At 57.4% G+C, this 27816-nt stretch overlaps 1 protein-coding gene and 1 long non-coding RNA gene across 9 annotated transcripts in view; one reads left to right on the top strand and one right to left on the bottom strand.

Moving 5' to 3' along the window:
- Nucleotides 1–1069: 1069 nt before the first annotated feature.
- Nucleotides 1070–4215, bottom strand: LOC132597954 (uncharacterized). The gene is made up of 3 exons (XR_011377775.1): nucleotides 4040–4215; nucleotides 3477–3678; nucleotides 1070–1535 (listed from the first exon to the last, which is right to left on the bottom strand). It is a non-coding gene; the product is annotated as an uncharacterized lncRNA (long non-coding RNA).
- A 248-nt stretch (nucleotides 4216–4463) lies between these two features.
- Nucleotides 4464–27816, top strand: part of CACNA1I (calcium voltage-gated channel subunit alpha1 I) — a 117187-nt gene continuing 93834 nt past the window's right edge. For 4 of the 8 annotated variants that reach the window (XM_060306843.1, XM_060306838.1, XM_060306837.1 and 1 more), the window contains exons 1-3: nucleotides 4464–4741; nucleotides 5558–5662; nucleotides 14648–14901. In XM_060306843.1, the coding sequence (XP_060162826.1) occupies nucleotides 5636–5662; nucleotides 14648–14901 (281 nt within the window). In that variant the 5' untranslated portion in view covers nucleotides 4464–4741; nucleotides 5558–5635. Of the gene's footprint in view, nucleotides 4742–5557; nucleotides 5663–9647; nucleotides 12535–14647; nucleotides 14902–27816 lie in introns of those variants that run through there. The other 4 variants (XM_030855904.2, XM_060306842.1, XM_060306839.1 and 1 more) reach the window with 3 other exon arrangements.

The following is a 27816-nucleotide window of genomic DNA, read 5'->3' as shown; positions in this document are numbered from 1 at the left end:
CATCTGTAAAATGAGCTCCATGATCCCTCTCGCCGGGTTAAGTGGGGTGATAGAGGATATGGGCACCTGTCTGGGGGAGGGGGCTGCCTCTCCTCAGCTGGGTGAGATGCTGGACCACCACCCTTCCAGCCTGGGAAGGATTCCTGTGGCTGCAGCGACCCTGAAGGGATGCCAGTGTCCTCCTGGGCTCCTCTGGCTCTGGCCTTTGCTTCCGCCAGCTTCGTCCAGTTGGCGGATGAACTGGCTGACCTGCCCAGGGCTGGCCTTGTGCACAGCAGCTCCCAAGGGGTTTCATCCTTTCTTGACATTCCCACACTGAAAACCCCACTCTCACAAGGCCTGTGTGCATCTAGCAACTTTCTGGGGGCTTGTGGGGAGAGGGGACGGGCACATCGGGGTCCTCCTCTCTGGGGGCCCCTCCCAGGGGCTCTCCTTCCCTGTGGCCCAGGCTTCTCATCTGCTCTCCTCTCCCTTCACTCTCTGCTCTTTCCCCTCTGAAACTTCCGGTTCTTCTCTCCCCTGACCAATCCAGCCACGACCCTCCAGACTAAGCTCTGGGTCCACCTTGGCCTCTCTGAACCCATCAAGCACCTGCCTCTGGGGGGACCAGCTTTGGCCCACCTTCCCTCTGAGTCTGACTCCAGATCTCCACCCTGTTTCATCCGCAGTCAGCATTTCTGTCACCCTTCTATCTTGTCACGTCCTTCAGCCCTGGCACAGGCTCGGTACGCAGTAGATGCTTAATAAAAGCTCTTGGAATTTTGATGTTCGTTTTCTGCCATTGGTTTTCTTCTATCCCTAGCTCTGATCATGGTGGGCTGCTCCCAGGGCCTGGTTCTTAGCCATCCAGGGTACTGGGCTGAGAGCAGTCCCTCTCCACGCCCCGGCGGAATGTGCTCGAAGCGGCACGGGGTAGCCCATGTGAGGGTATCTCAGGCCATCCCCTCCCTGCTCTAGTAGGTGGGGTTATTCTGCCTGTTGGGAATCCTGGAAACCTTGACTCTTAGAGTTTTTGAACCTTTTTTTTTTTTTAATTAATTAATTAATTAAATTTATTTATTTTTGGCTGTGTTGGGTCTTCGTTGCTGCATGCGGGCTTTCTCTAGCTGTGGTGAGCGGGGGCTACTCTTCGTTGCGGTGCACGGGCTTCTCATTGCGGTGGCTTCTCTTGTTGCAGAGCACGGGCTCTAGGCGCGCGGGCTTCAGTAGTTGTGGCACGTGGGCTAAGTAGTTGTGGCTCACTGGCTCTAGAGCGCAGGCTCAGTAGTTGTGGCACACGGGCTTAGTTGCTCCGTGGCATGTGGGAATCTTCCTGGACCAGGGCTCGAACCCGTGTCTCCTGCATCGGCAGGCGGATTCTTAACCACTGCGTCACCAGGGAAGCCTCAGAGTTTTTGAATCTTAGAATCCAGAATCCTCGTTAAGAGCACAGACTCTGGAGCCTGGTCCCCTGAATTCAAATACCAGCTCTGCCATTTATTAGCTGTGTGACCTTGAGCAAGTCACCTAACTTCTCTCTGCCACTGGTTCCTCATCTGTAAAATAGTAGTGACAATTTACAAGACTGCGGAAAGGATTAAGCGCGTTAATAATATTTGTCAAGGGCTTAGACCAGGGCCTGGCACAGAAAAGTGCTTTGTAAGTGTTTGAGAAATAAATCCGTGTGGATTCTGAGGATACTGGAATCTCTGTCTCTGTACTCTTTGGATCTTTAGGCCTGGAAGGGACCTATCTCATGTCCTAGGGCAGGAATCCTGCCCCAGCTTCCTTTAGTCCCAGCTTGCTTATGCCCATTGACAGGTGTTCCCTACCCTTCCAGCCGCTACAATTGCTAGAAAGTTCTCCTCGGGGACGGGCAGAGAAGCCCAGCAGCTGCTGGAATAGGGAGTGAGGGTCCAACAAGGATTGGGTCTTGTCCCTGGGGGAGGGGATAGGGAGCCTGGCCCAGCTGTCAGGTGGGTGCACTAGGGGACTCCGGGCTGGGGCCCATCACACCTACCTCCTGGCAGGGCCCTGGCAGGCTCCCGCTCCCAGGGCACGGTGGGGCCTAATGAGTGTGCACGGCTGCTGCAGCCTTCTGCAAATACCAGGCCCAATATAAATAGCAATAATGAATAAATGAAGCTCCTGCAGCCAGCGAGGGCCTCCAGGAGAGACGGCCACAGCCTTGCTTCTTGCGGAGGCCTGGAATTGCACTCCCGTTCACCAGCAGCTTTGAGGGTCGCCCCTCGTCAACAGTCCTTCCATGACCTTTAGTCTATGTGCGCCCTGCATGTCCACAGAGCCCATCCCAGTGACGAGCGGTGGGGTGGGCAGAAGAGTGAAGGACTGGACAATGAAGGTTTTAGTTGAAGCATAAAGCATTTAGGTTGGACATAAAGCAGGACTTCCTGCCAGTGTGGATGCTTGAAGGAGGCTGGGAGGGGTTGCTAGTCCTGTCGGGACAGGAAAGGGACTTGGATCATGGAGGGGGGCACAAATTTCTCCTTAAATCTGAAACAGAACTTGAATGATCAGAGATGCACAGAGAACAAAGGAGCTGCCCCACGAGATGGTGAGATTTATGTCACTCCAGGTATGCAGCTGGGGTGGGGGCAGCTGAGCAGTCACTTTGGGAGACTGTGACTGAAAAGCCCCAGTCCTGAGAACTCACCGTCTGGTGGCTTCTCAGGGTCCCGTCCAGCCTTCGAACTTAACCTAAGTGTTGCCGGAGGAGAATGGAGAGGAAGCGAGCAACGGTCGGCATCTTCTCCCTGCCCTGCTGCCTGATCTCTTTCACTCTCCCAGGCCTGGGGCTGTACAGCTGGGCACTCAGCTGGTCAGGGCATGGAGTGCCTGCTCTCGCCACCTCATTCCCACCTCCATGTCTTTGCGCATGTCCTTTCTCCCTTCTCGATGCCATTTCTCCACCCACCCCGTCTCCTCTTATCTCAATCCTGCACAAGCCTTCGAGGCCCGGTGCAAGCCTCTGGCCTTTGATGAGGTCTTCCCCGAGACTCCTGATCTGAAGCCCACTCTATTCTGAAATAAATCCATCCCACCGGTGGACACCTTCTGGCCTGCTCAGTTCATGCCTGTGAGACACCGCCTACCCTGGTGTGTGCTTGTAAGACCTTGCACTGTGGTCTGGTGACAAAGGTTTGTCTTGTTTCCCTGGACAGACGAAAAGGTAAGAAGCGGTGAATATTTGTTGAGCACCTACTATGCGCCAGGCACGGTGCTAAAACCTTTTTAGACTCCTCTCATTCTGCAAAGTGTAAACTTTTACCCCCATTTCACAGATGAGGAACCTGAGGCTCAGAGACCTTAAGGGGCTTGCCCAAGGCCCTCAGTCAGGAAGGGGCCAAGCTGGGATCAAGCCTGAAGGCACCTTCCCCCAACATTCTGTCCATCTACCAGACCAAGTGGTACCAGGGCAGGCTTCAGTATCCCCCCACCACAGCCCCCAGCTCAGCAGGATGCCCCCATCCACCAACCTCCAAGAAGATGAAGTGGGGGTGGGAGAGCTGAGCTGAGGTTCCTGACCCCTCAGGCTCCTGTGGCCTGGGCTGCCCAGGGGAATTGGCAAGGCTGGGGCATTTGCAGTTGGAGAGAGGCATCTGTTCCACTTGGGAGCCCTCTTGGAAGCCTTCCTGGAGGAGGTGGCTTTTCAGCCAAGCCTTGAAGGGTGGGAAGAACCTGGATGTGGATGAGAAGAGGGGAGGCTGCCTGGGCTGTGGAGTGACCTTTGGAGCTGAGTTCTAGCCAGGCTCCACCTTGTAAAAGCTGGTGGTCTTAGATGGGCAGCCCCTCACTGGGGCAGTGAAGGACCCTCTCCCCACCCTTCTCACAGCATCTCGGTGAGAATCCGGACTGTAATGTGGCCAAACCAGGCACCTGGGACTTGGGAGTGGTCGGTAATAGGGTCCCTCCCTTTTTATGCATGACGCAGCCCCCATGTTGAGGGGATAGGACCCTCCCCCGGGCACGACCCTGAATTTTAAGGAGGTAGCCTCAAGGCTGGGGGCTACCTGTCCGCTTGGGAGAAGTGGGGACTCACCAGCCGTCGCCGTCAGTCTGTCTGTCGCCTCCACGCCTCCCCCCTCCAGCGTCCCGCGCCTGCAGCTTTCCCCGAAGACATTTGGTGTCAGTATAAGGACGGCTTTGCCTCGCACGCGACGCGGCTCGGTCTCGCCGCTGCCGCACGTCCCCGCACCGCCGGGCGCTCGGGCTCCTCCGCAGCCCCCGCCGCGCGCAGACCCCGCGCCTCGAGCCCGGGGCCGGAGGCGCGAGCCCAGCCGAGCCGGGCGAACCCCGCGCCCCGGCCCTGAGCCGCCGCCCGCGCGGCTCCCCTCGGGCACTTGCCCGCCGCTCGGTCCCCACAGCGCCCCCGCCCCCGCCCCCGGCCCCGGCCCCGGCCCCGGAGCGCCGCGCTCCCGCCCGCCCGCCCGCCCGCCGCCTGCCGCGCGCTCCAACTCCGGCTCGGTCCGCGGCTCGTCCGCGCTGCCGGCTTCTCGCCGCTCGCCGGAGCCGCGCGACACTCCAGCCAGCCCGCCGCCTCCTCCCGCCATGGCCCGGGCCCCTGGGCCCGCCGCCCACTGCCCGCCGCCCCTCGCGCCCCGGGGGCTCAGCTGATCCTGAATTGGCGGGGGGAAGCTGGCGGGGCTGCAGGTCCCCCTCGATTTCTGGCTTCGGGGGACCGCGTCGCCCCTGCGGCTCTAACGTGGACGACCCCCCGCTGCCCGGCCAAGTCCATGCCAAGGTAGGTGGGGTGGGGGTGGGGATGGGGGGAAGGGGAAGCAAAGGAGGGCTCCGCTCCGTGCCAGTTTCTTGGCGCGTCGGGTTCTTTCTTTATTGAGGCGTTTATTTATTTATTTCTGGGGACCGGTCCCCCACCCGCGCGTGCCCATCAGGCCGGCCCCCCACCCCGTACCTTCGGGGTAGGTGCCTTGGGAGGAAGGACGGGAAACTTTGACCGGTGCCTTCTCCAAGGCCACGAAAGTTCTCTCGGTGCCAGTGCTGAAGCCGGCTGAGCCAGCGCTGCAGAAATTTATTCAACAAGTCAGGCTGCCGGCCGGGGGCTGTCAGTTCCGCTGCCCCTAAGCTGCTGCGGCTCTGCGGCCAGCGGGACTATAGCTGGTGCCAGTGTCCAGGGGGCTGAGCTGGGAGTGCTGGTGGAGGGAGAGCCGCAGCAGGGGATGGAATGGGGGAAATCCCAGGCAGCCTTTAACTTTCCTCGAGGCCGGGGTAGAGGGGAGAGCCGGCCCCCTCTCTGGTCAGCACCCAGGGGGTGCCCAATTCCTCGCTGTAGGAAGCCAGGAGGGGGGTTGGAGCTGGGACTCTAGGGGGTAAAAGGAATCCTCAGCAGGTCGGGGCTGGTTATATAATGAGTGTTCATGATGATCGGGTTTTAACTGTCTGCTGGGTGGTGTGTGTGTGGGATGCGGGGGGCAAGAGGCCTTGGCAGGGAGTGGGAGGGCCTCTGGGGGAGGTCGTGATGCCTGGGGGAGGGCCTCTTGGATGGGCCCAGGCGGAGGCGTCAGTCAGCTGCTCTGCTTGTGTCTTTCTTTCCCTTTAGGGTCCTGGGGGCTCCTGAGCCATGGATGAGACTGGCATTTGGAGAGAACCCTGAGCCGTATTCTGGCCCTAGGAGTCTATGTTCTGGGCCCAGGTGTATGCATGTGTGCGTGTGTCCCTATTTGCGTGTGTGTGTGTGTGTGTGTGTGTGTGTGTGTGTGTATGAGAAAGAGAGGGAAGGAGAGAGAGAGAGAGGGAGGGAGAGAGGGAGATAGGAAGCTGGCTTGCGTCTGCCGTGCAGTGTGATGGGGTCTGACATGCCATGTGAGCAGCGTCCTAGGGGCTGGGGTGCTCAGGCTGGCCTGACCAGGGACCCAGTCTGTCCTTCTGTCTCTCGCCGCCTGTGGGATTTACCCAGCAGATGCTGGCACTGCCTAGGGCTAGGGTGCTGTGCAGATGGAGCTGTGGGTCCGTGGGCTAGGCCCCGCGGGAGAGGGTCTTGCTGAGGAGTTTGGGCCTGCTTCCCCACCGTCTCAATCCTCAGGCCCTGCCCGTGCTGTGAGGCCGCCTCTCGGATCAGTGTTTCCCCTCAGCCCCAAGGACTGGCTTTGGAAACTCTTGTCCACCCTTGAGGACAAACTTTCTGTTCAGGCTCCAGGACCCCGGCCTGGGATGGGGGGGGACTGGGCGGGGGAGTCTAGAGACCTCCCTGTCCCCTTTCCACCTCCACCATCCGTGCTGAGACCAGAGGGAGAGGACCCAGTAGGTGTCAGGGCAGGTGGCACTGAGTGGGACGGATTCTGGGGCTGCAGTCTGGTGGGGAGGAAGAGGAAAAGGGAAGAGCACATCCTGGGGGGATTGCTGAGCTGGTTGGCACCAAACTCGCTCCCGCCCTCCCCAACACCGCCCCCCCCCCCCCCACCGGGGGCCTGGGTACCACACCAGGACCTCTGAGCTCCGTGCCTGGCTTCTCAGAGCTGCCCAGGCCTGCTTCTGGAGCACTGAGGAGGGCAGCTTGGGGGAGGGGCTACCTCTGCCCCCTTCCCCCCCACTCCCATTCCAGGCGCTTCTGAGAGGGCATCTTCTAGGCCCACCAGGGGGCACCAAGCAGCAGTTCCGTATCCCTGTGCCCTGACTCCCCTTGACCTTGGGTGGGGAGGTGGCTGCCAGAAGCCCTCCTCTCCCACTCGCCGTCGCTGGCTCCAGACAGCCTGACCCTCGTGAGCCCGCAGCCAAGCTGGGAGCAGCTTCAAGGACCGGCATGGCTGCAGCCTCCCTGTGGTCCTGGACCCAGACCCACATCCTGACCCCGTGGGGGGTCGCCTCCGACTCTCCTGCCCTTGTCCCCCTCCACTGCCATCTCTGCCACCCTCACCCTGTGCCCCGAGTGGGGCTCCCCAGGAAAGTCTGCTTCTGGGCACCGCTCTGTCCCACCCCCAGCAGCTTCTGAACATGGTCCAAGGTAGTAGCAGGCTCTTGAGGGGCTTCTTGAGTGGCGCCTGTCTCCCTCTTGGCTGCCTTGTTCTCTGGGCGCCCAGCCCCCAGCTCAGGGTGCTCAAAAACCATGTCTGGAAAGAGAGGCTGCTGGGCTGGGTTGGGGCTGCAGGGGGAGCAGCGCCCTCCTCCCCTCTCCCCCATCCTCTCTCCCCATCTTCTGGCTCTCCCCCTCTTCTCTTCTGTCCTCCCTTCCCCTTGCTCCTTTCCGGCCCCTCCGCTCTCTCTCGTTCTTTGCTGCAGAATGTTTTCTTCCCTCACGTTCCCAGGATGTGCTCTTGCCTTGTGCCCTCAATCCTTATGCCCCCAGGAGTGCTACGGCTGGGCTGGGGGCTCAGAGACAGCCCAGGGAGCTGGGAGCATGGTCTGTGGGCCCATGCTCCATGCTCCGTGGTCTGTGCATCTCTGAATGTGTGAGTGTGTAGGTCTGGGAGTCTTTAGGTCCGTGGGTCTGTGGATCTATAGATCTGTGGGTATATGTTTCTGTGAACCTGTGGGTGTGTGGATTCATGGGTCTGTGGGCGTAGGTTCGTGGGTCTGTGGCTCCTGATATCCAGAAAGATGTGGGCTGAGTCTCTCCCCCTCATGGCTGCCAGTCTAAGGAGGGAAGAAAACAAATCTGCTTTCCTGATTCCCTTCTCTCTCTCTCTCTTTTGTATTTGTTAAGCACCTACTATGTGCCAAGCTCTGTTCTGGTCCCTGGGGGACACAGCAGTGAACAGAAGGGAACAGACAAAGTCTTGGTGCTTCTGTGCCCCTGGGAGCGGCCTGGGGTATCGCCTGTGCCAGGTGCCGTGTGGGCACATGGCCATAGGGCCTGATTTCTTCTTGTGCTCTCAGAAAGGAGAACCAGGGCTGTGTTTGATGCATGTCGGGAGGGGTGCTTTGGAAGCACGAGGCATTTGGATACCCTTGGAGCAAGTGCTGGAGCTTCTGGGGCTCCTTGTGCAGGAGAGGATGAGAGGGAGGTGGTTTCTCCAGGGTGGAAGCCACAGTCTTTTGGGGCCAAGGTCAGCACAGGCCTGGCCCTGCCTTGCAGACCTTCTTCTTTCAACGTGGAGGCCCTACCTCTACCAAATCCGCCTTTCCTGCCCTCTGGCCTGGGCAGTCTCGCTGATGATGCTATTTGAGAAGAGCCTCAGGGTTTTCCCTCTCCTCACCCCTGACCACCGGCCCTGATGAGCAGTCAGGGCTGTGTTTCACTCATCGTTGGTCCAGGGACTTAGGCCTCCACCCTGGATCACTCAGCTCTTGTCCTGGCCGGGAGACACATGAGCCAGTCCATGGTCACAGGCCTGGCTCCGAGGGGCAAGGCACTTAGCATCAGGGGAGCATCGGCTTCTCGTAAAATTGGGATAATAACTTGCACCTTAAGGGATTTTTATGAGGCTTAGAAATGTCTCTGCAGTGCCTAGCATGGGGCCTGGTACAGGGAGGCCGTTTTTCTTTCATTAAGGTACTTTCTGAATCTCTTTTCCCATCTGCTGTCCCTTTTGTGAGGTAGAGAAAGAATCCTGTTCTGCATTTTATACAAGAGGAAATGAAGCTTGCTGAGACTATACGATGCAGAGAGGGTAGAGCTGGGACTCGAACCTGGGCCCTGAGGCTCCTGACCCAGTGCTCTTCCTGCTAGAATACTCTCCCTCCATCAGGGGCCATGTTCACCCTGATTTGTTCGCTGAAGTAAGACCCAAGGTCCTAATTACTGCAGAGCGAGTGAAAAATGATCAGAGTCACCTGCTGGGAAATTTTCAAACACACTGATCAAGATTCAGACACAGCCTCACTTGCTGGTACTTGTCACGAGGCGGAGGGCCAACAAACAAATGATGATGTCTAGTGACAGACACATGGACAGGTACTAGAGGAGGGGGAGGGGGCTGCAACCTTCTGTATACAGCCCGGCCTGGACAACCCTTTAACAGGGAACCTGGATTTGGACCTCCCAGATCCAAACCCCAGCTCTTTGACTAAGTAGCTCTTGACCTTGGGAAAATCCCTTAATCTCTCTGTGCCTCAGTTTCTTCACCTATAAATCGGAAAGGGCAAAAGTGCTTACTTCACTGGGTTGTAATGAGGTGCCTGGCACATAGTAAGTGCTCAACAAATAATGGGAGCCATCATGGGAGGGGCTGCTGATCCAATTCATTTAACACAGCAAAGCTGGGAGGGTGAGCTGTTGATTTTGGTGACAGAACCCTGGTGGCTGCAGGCTTAGCTGGCCAGACCAGAGCAAGTTTTGTGTCGGGTTCTGCACTTAGAGGCCAGATTTCAGCCATTCCTCTTTAGGCTAGAGGAGCCTTGACTTGGCCGCAGCTCCTCTGAAGAAGATCAGAGGGGACCAGTGGACCACATGCCCCATAGTTGCTTCAGTCTGACTGGGATGCCAGCTGGGCTCTGGGGCTCCCAGACTGCATCAAGAGAGATCCATCCCTGTCCCTGCAGAATCAGGCAGGTGACCTGTCTGCTCTACTCGGGGTGACTTGGTGCAAACCTGTCCCAGTCCTTGCGGAGGTAAGAAGGCAAACTTGCACATGACTGGGGAGAGGCCCCAACGAGCAGATGATCTGGAAATTGCCACCCAAGGAGTGGATGAGGGAGCTGGTGGCAAGAGGCCTGGGGCAGATGAGGCTTGGGGGTGGGCGGGCTGTCGTCACGCATCTGCAGGGCTGTCATGCAGAAGAGGGAGCAGACAGAGGGTTCCAGGGGCTCTGAGACACCGGTTGGAAGATTCTGGGAGGCAGGTTTCCTGCAGCCTCATAGAGACTTTTCTCCAGGCCTCTAGATGCAGGCTCTGCATTGGTGTGTGTGGCGTGTGAGTGGGTGCTGTGGTGTGTGTCTGTGTGTCTGTGATAATGAGCGTGTGAGGTGTGTGAGTGCATATCTATGTGAGTAAACGTGTGTGTGTGTGAGTGTGTGTCATTGTGAGTGTGTGTCATTGTGTGTGTCTGTGTGTGAGTTTGATCGTGTCTGTCTGTGAGTGTGATAGTAAGATGGATGTCTGTGACTGGGTGTCGTGTGAGTGTGTAATTGTATGTATGTCTCTGTGTGTGCTTGTGTGTGTGAAGGTGTGTGTGAGTGTGACTGTGTGATCTTTGTGCTGGTGATGATTAGGCCACTTCAGGGGTCCCAGTCTTTTCAGAGATTCCCTGTGTAAAGATCTGGAGCCCACAGGGTCTAAAACCAGACTCTGTGTTTCTGGGATGCCTACGTTCCAGGGTTCTGGAATTCTGTGGCTGACAGGCGCTCACAAGCGTGAGGGACCATCACGGGCTCATTGTATGCTGGCCTAGTGGCTGGTGGCGTGGTCAGGTGCTGATGTGTTACCCCAGTTCATCCTCCCAGCGAGCCTGCCACGGGACAGCCGCCACCCTCATTTTATAGACAGGGTATCCGAGGTCCCTGCCAGGCTGAGCCATGTGCCAAGGTGGGCTGGTGTCAGAGCCGGGACTCTGACACAGGTCTCGGCTTCCAGTGCCTGTGCTCTGAAACATACACTATAGAGTGTCAGGTGACCGTAATTAATATCTTGGGCCGCTAAGGTCCTGGGTGATTCTAAGATATTCTGATTCTGAGATTCCTGGATTCTAGAATTCCCGGATTGAATGTGTAGCTTGTTCTTCGAGCTGTGACATTAGCTGATGTGTGGTTGTTGACAAAGGGATAAACAAGTTGCTTATTGCCTGTGTGCACCTGTGAACACACACACACGCACACGGCCTGGGGTGACCAGGCCAGGCCTCAGCAGACACAAGCCTTCCCCATACCACGCTCTAAAGGCTCTGGAAAGCTCTGGGAGGCAGATTTCCCCATAGACTTGGGAAGACTTGGAGGGGCTTTGCCCACACTGGGGGTCTTGGCTGGACCAGCAGCTATATTTGCACTGCATGGTGACTTAAGTGGGAGGGAAGGACTGGTTTCAGGGCACCTTTCCTTGTCCCACAGTGGTGCCTGTGATGGTTCAGCGCTTGGGCTCAGGGGCTGCAGACCTGGACTGGGACCCTGACCCTGCCCTATACTAGTTGCATGGTCTCGGGCACTGCCGGACTTCCCTGGTCCCCAGTCTCCTCCATGAAGTAGGAATAAGCATGGTCTGTACGTCATGGGACTGTGTTGGGAATCGACATAAACAATGCATAGAAAGCCCTCTGCCCATTGCCTGGTACAGGGTCAGACTCAGTCAGAGCCTCTGTGACGCTGTGATGATGGTGGCGGTGGTGGTGATGGTGGAGATGATGGTGACGGTGGTGATGGCGGTTCTGGTGACGGTGACGGTGGTGATAGCAAAGAGAGGACTGGGTGGCAGCCCCTGGGGATGGCACAGCTGGCCCCATACACGCTTGGACAGCCACCTTCGTGGGTCCTAGAGAGCCTTTCCATCGAGGTTACGTCACCTCTTCACAGGGGCCTGCAGAGGGAGGCAGGAGAGGAAGGCTGAGGCTCCAGGAGGCCAGTGGGGTCAGGAGTGGGGGCGGGTGTTCTAGACACAGTGGGGTCCTGTCCCTGCTCGTGGAGGCCAGTCGAGTTACGACACCACTGCCTGCAGGGACCCCTGGGACCATCTAGAGGGAGGAGGCTCTGGCTGTGGAAGCAGCTGAGACTCTGGGCCCAGATGGGCCTGAGTTGGAATCCACCAATGCTGCCACCTAAGGCACGTCCTCTGCTCTCTCTGAGTCTCCATCTGCAGACAGGTTGGAGCCCAGGGGGCACCAGCTGCCAAAGGCCCAAGAGCCTTCCGCTGTAGGCACATGGGCACTGGGGCCAGGAGCTGGGCTGCAGGCGTGGAGCAGAGGGAACTGGGACTGGGGAGTAGGCCCGAAGGCTGTCGCCTGGGCTGCTGCGAGGGAGCAGGTCAGCGGTAGAGGCTGGCTGGGCCCTGGGGAGTGGGTTGGAGGCTCCCCGCAGCGTGTGGGGAGAGGTGTGAGGGCAAAGGACAACACAGTGTGACAGCTTTAAACGGGGCCGAGCGAGGCAAAGAGCAAGATAGTACAACGTGGATGGAGCTTAGAGGGAGGAGAGGAAGCGGCTCTGTGTGGTCCCAGAGGCCACGGCAGCTCTTTCCACCTCTGTGGTTGCAGGAAGGACTTCGACAGAGCTAGGTGCGGTGGCACGGGGGCCCAGGCGAGGCCAGGCTCTTCTGCCTGTAAAACATACCTCAAATCCACCGCCTTCCTTTCACCTCCACCAGCATCCCAGGTCGGCCCAGCCCATCTCTCCGGTCTCCTTCCGACCGTCCTTGCTCCAGCCCTGCCCCTCCACCCTGTCTCCCTTCAGCCCACAGAGGGACGGCTTAAAAACAGAGACCAGAGCAAAGCACTCCCTGAGTAAAAACCCTTCTGTGGCTTCCTGTTGCGCTTGGACTAAAACCCGAGCTCCTTCCGTGGGCTCACAGTGGGCCCCGCCGAACTCTTCAGTTTCATCCCCCCGCTTGCCCCTTGCTCAGCCACACTGGTCTCGTTTCCGTTCCTTAAATGCACTGAACGTTCCAGCCTCCCAGCCGTTCCTGGTACCTGGAGGGCTCTTGCCCGAGACCACCCATGGCCGGTGACTGCTGATTCTTGTTTTTATCTTAAAAGTTCTTTCTTTAGAGAGGGCGAGGTGGGTTCTCCCCACTCCCATCTTTCTTCCTTGTTTATTTACTTCCCAGCACTTTTTATTAATTCACCAAATATTTATTGAGCACCTAGTACGTTCCAGGCACTGTTTCAGGCTCTGGGGGATACAGCAGTGAATGAAACAGACCACAGTCTCTGCTCTCTTACAGCCTCCTTTCAGGTCGGGAGACAGACACTGAATCATAAATACATAAATTATACGGCATGTTTGGTGGTGGTAAGAGCTATGGAAACCCAGAGAGAAAAATGAATTGACCCGTGTGCCTCTTTCCCTTGCTGGAGTGAAGGCTGAATGAGGGCTGGCGCCCAGTCTGGCTTCTTCACCAGCCTAACCCCAGAGCCCTCACAGTGCCTGCACACAGTAGGTGCTCAGGAAATAATTGTTGGACAAATGAATGAATCGTCAGGGCCTGGGAGAACGGTGGATGAGAGATGGGGAGAGGGTGCTCCCGGCAGAGGGAGCTGTGCGAGCAGAGACCTAGGGGAGGCAGCCGCTGCCCTGGGACCTGACGAGGTGGAGCTTGGCGGGAGCGAGGGCCGGTGCGGGGAGCGGTGGACTTGGGCTGGCACAGCGGTGAGCAGACCTGCAGCCATTCCGGGGAGGATGTTTTCCCTCCTAGTGGTTGACACGTGGAGGGCCGGGGTGCCTGGGAGCTTATGTAAGGCCCTTGGCTGTTTTTCTAGAACCAAGAGCAAAGCCCTGAGCTCAGGAGAAAACTCTGCCTGTCTGACCAGCCGGGCGAAGTGGCAGGAGGCACCAACTCCCGCCTGTTGCCCCCAGGAGCCAGAGAAATGTCCAAATGTATCAGCTCTGGGCGGCTCAGCTGACTGCCCAGCGGCTGCGGGCAGCAGCCGGGTGGGTGCCAGGGATCTCTTACTCTTAGTGCCCAGCCTGGCACTGCCAGGGTGCCAGGGCCCAGGAGACCCCAGTGGGTGAGGATTCAGGGATTGGTAACCTCTTGGGTGAGGTGCGGAGGGGTGGGCCCTGCCGTTGGCTGGCTGAGGAGGGGGCTAAGCAAGGCCACAGTCGGTCATCACTGAATCTGGTGAGCTGGTGCTGGGCTCCGGCCCCTAGACAAGCCGTAGTTCAGTGTGTAGCCTTGGCATGCCCCTCCCTTCTCAGTTTCTCCATCTGCTAAATGGGGCTAATAAGGCTTCTGGGGTTGTAGTGAGCATTAGACGAGGCCAGGATGTCAGAGTACCTCTGTGTTCAAGTCACGACCAGCCATGTGATTTGCAGGGCCCGGCGCAAAATGAGAATGTGGGACCCTCGGTCAAAAAGTAATAAGAATTTCAAGCTGGTGACAGCCGGGCTTTAAACCAAGCACAGGGCCCTTCCGAGTGCTGCCTGGGTGGGTGCGCAGGTGACACACCCAGGCATCCAGCCCTGGTGGAGCTCTGTCTCTGCTGTCACCTGGCTGCGTGTCCATCCTGTCCCTTCTCTGAGCCTCAGCTTCTCCATCTGTAAAGCAGAGGTTGGCGTGTGAGGGCTCTGGGTTCTCAGCTTTGCGGGGCAGTGGGTGGGGGCGCCTCTGGGCTCAGCTGTAAGTCTCGTCTCAGATGTCACTTCCTCGGGGAAGTCTGCCCTGATTCCATCCTGGCTTGCCCAGGTACGCTGGTATCTGGTCCCACGGCACCTCAACCTCTGCTTTGTAACACACATCATCCTGGCAGTAATGTCTGTCTTTACGATCACTTTCACCTTTTTCCTGCAAGTTTTCTTTACTTTGATGATGCAATAAATACACAACTCTAGTCTCATTGAAAAAAACCAACCAACCAACCCACAGCTCCCAACAATATCACAAGTATACTCTAAGAATGTTTTGTTCTCCCCACTTTTCATCTCCCCAAACTGAGGCTCAGCAAGGTTGACAGACCTGCCCCAGGACCACCAGCTCTTTCCTATCCTCACGGCCAGAGTGAGGCCGAGGGGCCTGAGGCGGGGCTGTCTGAGCCGTGTCCCCCTGTAGGGGGAGGCGGGTCGCGGAATGGGTGCCGAGCTTGTCCCCCGCCAAGCGCCGTCTCTTTTTCTTCCGCAGGGCTCCCTGCTCAGTGCCGACATGGCCGAGAGCTCCCCACTGCCCTCCTCCCCTGCCGCAGCCCCGGCGGCTGAGCCAGGAGTCACGGAGCAGCCCGGGCCCCAGAGCCCCCCTCCCTCCCCTCCAGGCCCGGAGGAGCCCCTGGACGGAGTCGATGCAGACGTCCCTCGCCCAGATCTGGCGCCCGTTGCCTTCTTCTGCCTGCGACAGACCACCAGCCCCCGGAACTGGTGCATCAAGCTGGTGTGCAACCCATATCCTTTGTACGGCCTGGGTTCGTCTGGGTCCTGCCCGGGGCCCCGCTGTTCCCTCTGGTCAGGAGGCCTGAGGCTGCAGGGCTCTGGTGGTGGTGAGCCAACTCTCGTGCTGGGTCAGGGGACACCTCGCTCAGGCCGTGGAGCTCGGATGGGTGAGGACCTGGCGTCCTGCTGATGTGAATGTTCTGGAAGTTGCTGATGACCGTGGGGGTCAGTGCAGTGTCTCGCTGGCTCAGGAAGCCCTCAGGTGTGAACCTCAGGTCTGCGCCGGGACTGAGGAGGCAGAGTTTAGTCAGACCCTGGCCCGTGACCTGAGCCATTTGGTGGGTGGCGACTACAGGGGTTATGAGAGCCTGATGGGGAGCCCAGGGGCCTGGACCGGAGACAGTTGACCCCAGCACGCAGGGCGAGGCTCCACCCACCTTGCCTCCTACAGTTCTTCCTGCATCCACCTGCTGCCTCTCGTCTGCTCGGGTCACTCCTGCTCAAGACCCTTTCCTGTTTCCATTGCCCTGCAGGAGAAGAGCAAAGTCCTAACCAGCCCTCTAAGCACGGCCTCGCTTACCTCACTCTGCTTCCCGAGCTCTTCCAGGCCTCAGGGCCTTCTCACATGCTCTTCCTCTCGAAATGCTTTCCTTTCCTCTTCACCTGGCTAGGTCCTTTGTTGCATCCTTCAAATCACAGTTAAGTGCCACCTCCTCAGGGCAGCCCTCTGTGATTCCCCTTAGCCCCTCTGTTTTATTAGCCCTTCCGTTTTAGCCAGTATGTGAATCTGAATCTAACACTTGCCTCCTCCAGGGTGCTATCAGGTGACCAGGACACAGACCGAGCCTGTCTTGTTCATTGCGGGTCCCCAGCACCCAGCACAGTGCCTGGCGCACCACGGGTGCTCCTGTAGCGTTCGCTGGGGGCGTGTTGGCAGTGTCCTCACTGGGTCTCCGGTAGTGAATGGAGCGGAGGCTTAATCATGGGGCACTCAGGCTGGGCTTTCGGGTCTTGGGGTTGTGGGGGGGGGAGGGGGATGTCATTGATCAGGTGCTGAGGGTTCCAGGATTCTTCCTTGGCCAGAAACCTCCCTCCCGCCCCTCGTCCTTGGGAGGGAGCTCAGGGAGGGGGCAGTAGTGATCCTCAATGCGAGCACGGTTGGCACTTTGGGTGTGACAGTGTTCTGTGGTCTGAGCTGTCTTGCACAGTACAGGACACTTGGTGTTCTGTCCTGGTCCCTAAATATTGGTAGGTAGTGGCCCTCAATCATTGTGACAACCAAAAATGACCCTTCGCATTTCCAGACGTTGCAGGATTCTGCTCCCCATCAAGAACCCGAAGGAGCATGGGTGGACGTGTAGGCATCGGGGTCAGGTCAGCGGGAATGGCTACCAGGACCAGCAGGCCTGGGAGGGGGCAGGGCAGTGTGGGAGGTCTGCCCCAGACAGACTGTCCTGAGCGCAAGTGTCTCTGGAGCTGAGGGGCCCTGGCTCAGAGGTAGGCCCTGAGTCACCACCTGACTCCCTGGAGAGCCAGGAGGCTGCTGGGACCCTCCACCACCTGGTGAGCTGGGGTGGGAAAGGTCCGCTCACCCAAATGTCTGCACCACTCCCTGCCTGCCCGGCCTGGCCCTTGAGCATTACACTGTCAGCAGGGTTTCAGCAGGGAGGAAACTGGGTCTGAAATGTCAAGGGGTCCATGGTGCTCTTTGTTTTTTTTTCCCGTGGTGCTGACTCATGGGTAGGTGGCATGTGGAAAGCATTGGGCACCAGGGTGAGACAGACCCAGGGGCTGGTTCTGCCTGTTGTTTGCTGTGTGACCATAAGCCAGTTTCTTAGCCTCACTGATCCCCAGTTTCTCCACCTGTCAAACGGCGGTGGTATTTACCCATTTCACAGGATTGCACTGCAGACCAAAGCAGTACGTAATGCGAAAATGGATCTTTGTAAACTTGAAAAACTGCCACATGTGTGGTTATCACTCTTATTACCTGTGCGCAAAAGGTGAACAGAGCCCTCACATACAGCTGAGTAAACACTGCTCGTGGTAGATTCAATAAGACATTGGGCATCAAGTCTTTAGGTAGAACATGATGCCTTCAGAGGACGTTGTTCCAGGGAAAATCAGATTCTATCTTTGTGATTTAGAAACATTTGTGCCAGTTACGCTGCTAGTACCCATGCCCTCATCCGTGCAGACATTGCTAATCGATAACAGCATCCTCCAGCAGGGCACCCGTGGCAGCATGACGAATCAGTTGGAAACCTATTTTCCACCCTAGATTAGACTTTGAGAGCCTTTCTTAGGCGTGTAACTGGCTGCATGTGGGAGAAGGGCCAGTGGTGGGCTGTACTCACTCTAGTTTCCCTTCCCCGAGCTTTAGTTTTCTCATCTCTAGAATGGGACGATTAAAGATGATTAGAGATGATTCCTGCAAGGCACCCAGCCATGTGTCCAGCACAGAGGAGGGCTCAGGAACGCTAATAACAAGAGCTGGTGCTCACTGTGCTGAACGCTTTGCCTGAAGTATCACCTTTTAACCCTTATAACCACCTCAAGAGGTAGGTGCTGTCAGAGGCTCAGAGAGGCTGAGTAACTTTATTTATTTATTTATTTATTTAGGGCTGTGTAGGGTCTTCGTTTCTGTGTGAGGGCTTTCTCTAGTTGTGGCAAGCGGGGGCCACTCTTCACCGCGGTACGCGGGCCTCTCACTATCGCGGCCTCTCTTGTTGCGGAGCACAGGCTCCAGACGCGCAGGCTCAGTAGTTATGGCTCACAGGGCTAGCTGCTCCGCGGCATGTGGGATCCTCCCAGACCAGGGCTCGAACTTGTGTCCCCTGCCTTAGCAGGCAGATTCTCAACCACTGCACCACCAGGGAAGCCCGAGGCTGAGTAACTTTTATCCAGGTTGTGCAGCCAGGATGTGGTAAAGCTGGCGTGAAATCCTCAATTTCTCTGAATTCTCAGGCTCAGCTTTTATCCAGGACACGGCTGCCCCCTGCGGAGCCTGGAGACGGGGTTCTCCCCACCCCACCAGAGCAGGGACATTTCCTTTGCAGTCCCAGGTGGCCGGGCAAGGGTCTTCCTGGTTTCCAGTGTCTACCTTCGGGAGCCACCTCACTGTGCCCTGCCAGGGGCTGCCCCCTGGAGGAGTTCGCAGCCCCCTGCCTTCCAGCATGCTCCTGGCTGCTGTCTCCCCCGCGCCAGCCAGCGCTGAGTCAGCGCTTCTGCTGAGGCGCGAACCAGCCATGCACGGTGGAAGCCGGCGGGCTCTGAAGGCTGCCTCTCTGCTGGGCATGGGGAGGGCGCCAGCCTGGGCTGGGAGCAGGGAGCCGCCAGCTGCCAGTGACTTTGGATAAGTCACTTCCCCTGTCTTGCCCTCAGTCTCCCTGTCTGCAGGTTGGGGATACTTGGGCAGTGAAGTCAGGAGAGGCTGCCTGGGGTGCCCATTTCCCTGCCGCCTTTGTCAGGAAGCATCGCAGTGGTGTCTGTGGGGGCGGGGCTCCGTGTTCCTTGTGGGTGGGCTCCATCGCTCTGTGCTTTCACGGCTGTGGTCCTGATTCTCATCTGCCGCTCTGTCCCACTTCTGTTTGCTTCTGGTCTCCTGCCGGGGGACCCTCTGCTGCTAGGATGGGGTCTGTGGGTGCTCTTGCTTTGAAGTCCACCTGGCTGAGACCCCCGCCTTGCAGACCCTCTGACCTGGGTCATCACTGGGCAGGAAGAGGGCAGGGCCCAGGGTCTCATCATAGCCCTGCGGTGCCAAGCCTTGTGCTGTTCATTGTGAGGGTTCAGTGTGTTGGTTCTGGGGGTGAAAGGGATCTTGTTCATCCAACCTTCACTCACGCATTCATGAGCTCGGTCAACAAGCCTTTACTGAGTGTGTGCCGTGTACCAGGCACGTGCAGAGGACAGCTATGGCCATTTGGGGCAGGAGAGGGTCACTCTGGCTCCCTTGGAGAGACGTCAGCCAGGAGACCATCATTGGAGGGGACCTGTGGGATGGTGACAAGGGATGATGGTGGCCCAGGGTGCTGGTGGGGCCTGGAGAGTGGGGTCCGAGTGGAGGTGTGGCTGCTTTGGGGTTGGTGTTGGAAGGAGAGGACTTTGAGGTGACCGCCGGGACTGTGGCTTGGTTGAGCGTGAATGATGACCTGCTCCTGGCTCCTTGGCCGAGAGGCCTTTGTCTTTGCTGACCCTCTGCTCATCTGTGAAATGGGAGCCTCTGTGACACCCCCCCGCCCCCCCCCCCACCAGTTGGGAATGTCAGGGGGTCCACTGAGAATTCCAGGGCAAGCACTGACCGACCGGGCAAACTGTTAACTGCAGAGTGACAGCTCTGTGCACACTGGAGCTGATGATGGAGCATTCACAGTTAGGGTGGCTTGGGTGCCCTGGCTCAGGACAAGCGTCCTGAAGGCTGGCGGGGACCTGGGCCCTGCGTCTTTGACGATGGTCTGAGAAGTTTGTGGGCTGGGCTGCCAGGGAGAGCGGTGTTGGCAGGGGTGGGAATGTGTGGGCTCCTGCAGGGTTGAGGTGGGGAGAGGGCATGATGGCTGGGGAGTGAGAGGGGGGAAAACCTGCAAAGCCCTAACCATGGGGAGAGAAACGGGCCAGTCACCAGCAGGAAGTCCCCTCTCCCATCGCCCTGCTCCCCTGCCCTGTTCATTTAGTCCATCCCCCTGCCTCTGGCGGGCTGCCTCTCAGTCCTGCTGCACCAGACGGGGCCTTGGGGCTCCTGATAAGGACCTTTAGGGCCTCTGAGGGCTCTTGACTATCAGGAAGTCCTCCTTAATCTAACCGCCACCCCTCCTGTCCTGAGCCCTTTCCTGGTATCTGGGCCCTTGGGAAATCTGGCCTTGCGTTCCTCCACCTCTTCCTGTCTAAGCAGGCGGCTCTGGGGATCTCACCCCTCCTGCCCCACTGACAGCTGGCGTCACCCTCCCTTTTCTTCCCTGCACAGTGGAAAGAGCACCCAACCGGGAGCCTAAAGCTCGGCAACCTCGGGTGAGAGCCTCTCCCCTGGACCCCCTCTCTCCTCCCCACTCGCCTTCACCGTCAGGGGGTCCTGGGGCTCCCAGCATGGAAGCGGTTTGTCATTTGTCAGGTACTGTTTCCTCCCTCCCCGCCTGCCTCCTTCCATTTGTTTGCTTATTCATTCCTCACTCAAAAACCTTCAGCAGCTCCCTGTCACCCCCAGAATAGTTTCACTTAGCTTGGATTCAGGGCCTTCCATGATCCACCTGGTTGGCCTCCAGCTGCCTTTCTGCTATTTCCCTTCACGCACTCTGCTCTGAAGCCCAAACAAGCTGCTGGTGTTTCCTGACACCCCTGCTTCCCTGACTTTGCTTCTGCTGAGTCTGCCCCCACAATGCCCTCTCCCCCATCTCCATGGTGCCAAATCCTGCCAGCCCCACCAGCCCCAGCTTCCTGGCTGCCACCTACAGGAAGTTTTCCTGGATCTCAGCTTTTTCCTCTCTAGGCTCCCTTAGCCTTTTATCAGTCCTTCCCTATCTTAGTTTCTTCCTGCCTCAGGGAATTGTTTGTTGCTGGCCTTGTCTCCTCCTCCCGGCGTGAGGCCCCAGAGGGCTGGACCTGTGGCTCTCACTTTTCTCTGTGCCTCCAATGCCCAGGCCTGGCACAGATGGGCTTGCTCATCACTTTCCAGTTTACAAAGTACTTTCCCACTCGCCATGACCTCTCAGATACTCTCAGCTCCTCCCATGCAGTGGCAGGGCTGGGAGTGTGCTAACTCCCCATTCTACAGCTGGGGAGACTGAGGCCAAGGAAGGGAGCATGAACTGCCCGAGGTCACATTTTGAGTAGTCGGCAAAGCCAGGGCAGACCGGAGCCCAGGACTCTCAGGCCAGGGGCTGCTCGCCGCCAGGGAAGGGGTTCTTTCGGAGAAGGTGTCCCCTTCTCCTTCAGCCCTGGCCCAAGCGGAATGCCCAGACAGACAGCAAGTGTTGCTGGAAGAAGCAACACATGTCTGGGAAATTGTCCGTTTCCCTCCATCTGGTGTAGAGAAGGTTGTTTTTCTCAGAACTAAAAGTCAGCATCAAATTATGCCCTGGGGATGTTCACGGTAGTCAGAGTGGATGCTGCACGCTCATTGGTCCGCAGGGTAGACTGGACGGCCAGTTAGAGGAGCCTGGCTGGGTCAGGGAGAGCCTGACTCACAGGGCAATCTCAGGTACTGTCACCTGGAGATTCATATATAAAGAGAGCTACAGGGGGCTTCCCTGGTGGCGCAGTGGTTAAGAATACGCCTGCCAGTGCAGGGGAAATGGTCCTGGTCCGGGAAGATCCCACATGCCACGGAGCAACTAAGCCCGTGCGCCACAACTGCTGAGCCTGTGCTCTAGAGCCCGCGAGCCACAACTACTGAGCCTACGTGCCACAACTACTGAAGCCCACAAGCCTAGAGTCTGTGCTCTGCAACAAGAGAAGCCACTGCAATGACAACCTCACGCACCGCAATGAAGAGTAGCCTCTGCTCACCGCAACTAGAGAAAGCCTGTGAGCAGCAACGAAGACCCAATGCAGCCAAAAAAAAAGAAAAGAAAGAGAGCTACAGGTGCAGAAGCTGCCCCTGACCCAGCCTGGGAGCATTAGTGAAGCCTACCTGGAGGGGGGACATTTGGCCTGGGTCTTGCTGCATGAGTAGGAGTTTTCCAGGAGAACAGTTGAGGGATGGTATTTTAGGCAGAGGGAATAGTGTAGAGAACAGTGAGGAGTTTAGTGTGGCTGTAACAGTGTGAGGCAGGGGCTGGATAGCCGGGTATGAAGTGTCAGGTTAGAGCTTGCTCTCTGTCTTGTGGGCACTGGGGAGCCATTTAAGGGGGTCCAGCAGGGACAGGACATGAGTAATTTCATTTATTAGAATGGTCCCTCCTGGAGCAGAATGGAGGATGCTTGAGGGAGAGAGACTAAGGTCTGCAGACCAAGCAGGAGGCACCTATAATGAAGATTGATTGATTGATTGATTGATTCAACAAGTGTTTATCGAAGCCCAGCTTCAGTAGTGTTGGACACTGTTCCAGACTTGAGCAGAGGTGCCCCCAGGGCTGTTCAGCCATGTTGGGTGGGACCACGGTGTACCAGGCCTGGAACCCAGCAGTGACCCCTAGGAGTCCCCAGCCTGATGGGGGAGGCAGAGGCACACCCGAATCATACTCCAGTGAAGAAAAATGAGGTAAAGACCGGGCAGAGGGACCCTGAGGGGCTGAGGGCACCAGGAGGCTGCAGTGGTCAGCCCGTCCTGACCGGGGATGCAGCAGGTGCCGTCAGTGGAGAAAAAGCAGGGCAGGAGAGACTTTGATGGGAAGCGGGCAGAGGGGCATGGCAGCCCAGTTGAGGAAACAGCCTGGTCAAAGGCTCCAAGCCAAGCTGGGGTCGCCAGGGCTGCTATTATAGCCTGGGGTGTGGGTAGGGAGCAGACAGGAGTGGAGGCTGAGCGTGCAAGGACGCTTCAGGAAGGCTGTGCTGGAGCGGGCGCTGCGTCCCCTAAGGGCCTCCCCCGTGCTGTGTGCAGCTCAGTGCCCTCCTCGAGATCGCCCGTTTGCTAGTCGAGGCCAGCTCGTGCGGGCCACCCAGGCTGGCGGTGGCGGAGGCGGGTTGGGGGGCAGCCTGTGCGCCGGCCCCGTGAAGCCCGAGAGCCCAGACCAGGGGAAGCCTCCTCGCGACTGATGCACAGCAGGATTGGAAAGAGGGCCAGCTGATGCAGAGTCAGCCCCCTCCTGGGGCATTTAAAACGTGATTGGATTTTTACTCGTCCGTCCTGCCTGGGCTGCAGCTTCGTGTCAGAAGCCAACTTTGACCTGTCTTCTCCCTCAGACCGCGTCATGGTCCCGTGGGGAGACAAATGGCCCTGTTTGTTTCCCTTGGAGAGAAATCGATATGTCTTTTTAATCAGCCAGAATGTCTTCCTGCTCAGCTCCCTCCAGCCCTCCTATAGGGCTGCCTTCCACGTTTCCGCCCCCAGCTGCCCTGTGGAGCTGTGCTCTGCTCCCCCCCCCGTCTCCCTCGTGTCTCCCCAAGTTCAAATCCTGACACTGGTGCTTACTGCTGTGTGATGCTGAGCAAACAACTGGACCTCTCTGGGCGCCGGTTTCCATCTGGCTCATCTAGATGAGAAAGCAGGAGGAGAAGGCTTGGCTGATGGTGAAGTGCTGTGTGAATGTGGAGGCGCTGGGCTCGGGAGAGAGGCCGAGCCCACGTGCAAGCCCCGTGACCTCAGGCCGGCCACTCCTGTCTGCGTCTCAGTTTTCTCATCCCTAAAATTGTTGGTGAGGGAAGGTGGAGCTGTATCAACTGTGATTTTTCAATCGGGAGTGATTTTGCCCTCGGGCCACATTTGGCAATGTCTGGAGATGCCTTTGGCTGTCACGGCTTGGGGAGGGTGTGCTACTGATTTCCAGTGGATAAAGGTCAAACATCCTACAATGCACAGGACCGCCTCCCGCAGCAGAGAGCTATCCAGCCCCAAATGTCAATAATGCTGGGGCTCCGAAGCGCTGGCCTAGGTGGTCCCTGAGATCTCCTGAAGCTCCAGGAAAGAACGGAGCTGAGGGTCTTGTGAGGAGGAGGGCTGAGACTGAGGGTGGGAATCCCTCAAAGAGGAGTGGAGGATGAGTCCCAACCGGAAGGGTTTCCCGTGGTCCCGTAGACGTGGGTTTGAGTCCTGGAGCTGCCATTTACTAAAGAGTCCCATTCCCAGTCACCCTCCCATATGCCCACCCATCCATCTGTCCCCCATTCACCCGTGCACCCACCCACCCATCTCCCCTCGCACCTTTCTTTACTTCATCCATCCATCCATCCATCCACCCATCCATCCATCCATCCATCCATCCATCTTTTCATCTCTGCATCCATTTATCTGCCCACCCACCCACCTATCCATCCAACTCTTACATCCGTGCATTCATTCACCCATCTTCCCAACCATCTACTCATTCAATCATCCATTCGTCCAGCTACCCAAAGGCCGCACCCCCACCCTCCCACCTACCCATCTGTCCCCCATTCACCCATCCATCCATTCACTTGTTTGGCAGGTGCTGGATCCCCAGCTCAACCCTGTGTTGAGGGTTGACCCTGACCCTGTCAGGGTCCCTGACCAGGACCAGACAGGACCTGGTCAGCCCAGGGACGGTTGTCAAGGCTCTGGGAGAGGGTGTGGGGTCAGAGGATGGAGAAGGGACATCGGGGACTGGGGAGCCTGAGAAGGGCCAGCTATCAAGGGGTGGAGCCCACGAAGCAGGAAGGGCATCTGCTCAGGGGCTTGTGGTGTCCCCAGCGCCCAGGAGGAGAGAGTTTCTAGAACGAGGGTCTTGAACTAAGGTTTGTGAACTTGGATGGGGACAAGTTGCATGTTTGTGTTCACTGACTTCTGAATGAAATGGAGCATTTCTATCTATTATGAATGGAGACAACCAAGCACGGTGGGGTTACTGGCAGTTCCTGCGACTGTCACCGGTAGCAGTCACCGGTATTTAATGTTCCCGTGCCACATCCTGGTCGTTGTAGAGCTCTCGGAATGTCATTGACATTCATCCCTGCTTCCCAGGCAGATGGCATCAGACCCGCCCCAGCTCTGTTTATCCGTTGTGTTGATAACGAAACACACCCCCATCACAAATTTGTTTTTCTAAAAAATATTTTGACAACTATTTTAACAGAGCTGGCTTCCTTCCTTTCTAATACTAAGCATTCTTTTAAGAACAATTTTGCACTTAAAAACATTATTCTGAGAAAGGGCTCATGAGCTTCTCCAGGGAGAGAGTAGGTCGCCGTGCCCAGGGCTGTGGCCTTGGGGGCGTGGAGGATGGTGTGCATGCGAGGGAGGGGCTCCATGGCTCCATGGGAGTGCACACGTGAACGTGTGCACGTGGGTGGTCAGGGGCAGGCAGGGGAGATGTGTGGTGGGGACAAGCCCCCAGGAGGCTGAGGGAGATTGTCATCACCCTCTGTCCAGCCCTCACCTTCTCCGTCTGTGTCTCCACGGAGTGTTTGCTCATGGTTTCTGGAGGGCAGGGACCATGTCTTCTTTGGGGTTCCCAGAGCCACTGTGGGCCAGACAGAGGGGACCCTCAGTGAAGAGGGGCTGAATATATGAATAGTGAGTGATGGATGTTAGAAAGGAGAGGAGGGGGAGTTCAGGGTGGGGAGGGAGGCTGCAGATCCCTCTGGTGTAGAAGTCCCTCCTTAGCCTCCTTGATGCCTCCAAGTGACGGGGACCTCACTCCCTCCTGATGCTGCAGACACCCCTGAGCTGCTGCTCCAGGTGGGCCTCTGGGCACAGAGAGGGTCGGATATGCTCTGCCCTTGGAGAGCACAGCCTGGTTGGGGGCGGGAGGCTAGGACAGACCACACCGTCATCAGGGGGACATCCAAGCTGCCGGGAGGGCCCAGGGGAGGCATCCACGCCCACTGCCTAGGACTCCAGGAGGCTCCCCGGCAGTGCACCTTCTTTGTGGATGGGCTCCTGAGGCTGGGGCAGCTCACAGACAGCGGGACCCTGGACCCCCAGGGGCCTTCCCTGCCCTTCTCTTCAGCGATGGCTGAGGTGTGGCGTCTGGTGAGGGTACTTGGCTGGAGCTTCTTTGCTGTGGACCATCCATCCCAGGTTTCCTTCCAAGCTGACGGTCCCAGTTCCCTCACCATTGCCTCCCCCACTCCAGCTGTCTGCACTGGGCACGGAGGCCTGCTGGGCATCTGGGAATCAGAGACTTTGGCCAAATTCAATGAGTTGTCAAATTACAGGGACTCTAAGAAGTGGGCTTGGGGACAGGGACAAGGAAGGGAGAGCTCATTCCTTCTAAGGGATCTCAGCCCACTGAGACTCCATAGCTTATAACCAGAACCAATCAGCCTGGGCAGGGCTGTGTGTCATGTGGGGAGCTCCCTGTTGCTAGAGGCATGTAAGTGGAGAGAGGCCTAGGACCATCTGCCCAGCGGGTCTCTTCGCTTTGTGGAACAATTTTCTGCCTCAGCTCAACAACTGTGACACCTTGGGCAAGTCCTGCAGTCTCTGGACCTTCATTTTCATATCTGTTAAGTGGGTGTGTTGATGTTTGCCGTGCCTGTCCCCCAAGGCTGCCGTGGACTTGGACAGAACAAATCTTTAAACAAAGATGGAATGGAGTGAGGTTCAAATCTGGTTCTGTCCCTTGTTGTGGCCTTGGGCAAGTCTGTGAAACAAGGATGGTACCCTTCTCTTGCAGGGCTGTGGTGCCCCAGCGGGTGCTTGTGTTTTTTTAATTGTTGCATTTTATTTTTCCTTATAGCTGTGATTCATTATTACTTTTTGTTACACTTTTTATTGAGATAAAGTGTGCTTGCAGTAGAGCTCACAAATCTTAATGTCCAGCTCAAGGCATTTTTCCATATACACACACTCCTGTGACCCCACTCAGGCCAAGAAGAACATCTCCAGCCCCGCAAGCTCCCTCACCCCCACCTGCGACGGACTCTCCCCCAGAGTTACCGCCGTTCTGACCTCCTTCCCTACCGGTTTGCTTTGCCTGGGTTTTCACTTCGTGTAATTGGATTCGGACACGCTCTGCTCTTTGGCATCTGGCTCCCGGTGCCAGCGTTACGCCTGGCAGCTCCATCCGTGCTGCTGCAGCAGTTTGTTCTTTTTCATCACTGGGTAGTATTCCATCACAAGGACGTACCACAGAGTTTCTCAGCCTCGGCACAGTTGACATTTTGGGCTGGATAATTCTTTGCAGTGGGGCTGCCCTGTGCATTGTAGGGTTTTGAGCAGCATTCCTGGAATCCACCCACCGGGTGCCAAGAGCATCCTTTAGACCCCAGTTGTGACAACCACAAATGTCTCCAGACATGGCCACATGTCCACTGGGGGCCAAAATCATCCCCAGTTGAAATCTCCTGCCGACTCATTCTCCTCTTGACGGACACTTGGGTTGTTCCCAGGTTGGGGCTGTTAAGAATCGCACGTGCCTTTTTGTGGACTTATTTGGGCATTTCTCTGGGGTATGGACCGAGGAGTGGCACAGCTGGATACTAGCATAGGCTTATGTTTAGTTTTTTTTTTTGCAGTACGCGGGCCTCTCACTGTTGTGGCCTCTCCCATTGCGGAGCACAGGCTCTGGACGCGCAGGCTCAGCGGCCATGGCTCACGGGCCCAGCCGCTCCGCGGCATGTGGGATCCTCCCGGACCGGGGCACGAACCCGTGTCCCCTGCATCGGCAGGCGGACTCTCAACCACTGCGCCACCAGGGAAGCCCCCAATGTTTAGTTTTAATAAATGCTGCCAAGCAGCTTTCCAGAGTGGTTGCTGCTCATAAAGACCAGTCGAATGAATGAACGAATGAGTGAATGGATATCCTCTTTAAAGCCCAGGACCTGGAGCATAGTTGACATTCAAAATGGTACCCACTTTTACGACGTGGCCTCACACCACAGCGGGTCCTGGAACATGGACGCACTCTGGACATCTCCCGGGCAGGAGTGAGCCTGGCTCATCTCAGTACAGTGATGCACAGGCCAGGTATACAGCAGGCGCTCCATGGATGCTCGTGAACCTGGCCTCGGAGGACCAAAGAGCTGGCCCGGGAACAGGGATCTGGAACCTCAGGTCTATGAAGGGCCGAGGGCTGCGTGCCCATCCCTGGACTCCCTGGGGATGTATATGGGAGGGATCCTGTATAAGGGCTGGCCCACGAGGATGCAGCTCCCGGCCCCCTTCCTCCACTTGATTTATTTAGACAACTGAGGTGCACCCTGGGAAATGGATCTGATTTCAGATTTGACAAATATTAAAACAAACTTGGCTGCCCCAGCCAAACCCAGCACTCCCACCCCCCACCCACCTTCCCAGAGCCCCCCAGATTACGGAAACCATGACTGTCAGCTGGGCCTACAGGATGGAGGGTGGTGGTTGCCATGGTAACTGTGCAG

Source organism: Globicephala melas, chromosome 10 (genome assembly GCF_963455315.2).
Source record: "Globicephala melas chromosome 10, mGloMel1.2, whole genome shotgun sequence".
Lineage (NCBI taxonomy): Eukaryota > Metazoa > Chordata > Mammalia > Artiodactyla > Delphinidae > Globicephala > Globicephala melas.
The sequence above is the reverse complement of the archived record's forward strand: the minus strand, read 5'-3'. Positions and strand labels throughout refer to the sequence as shown.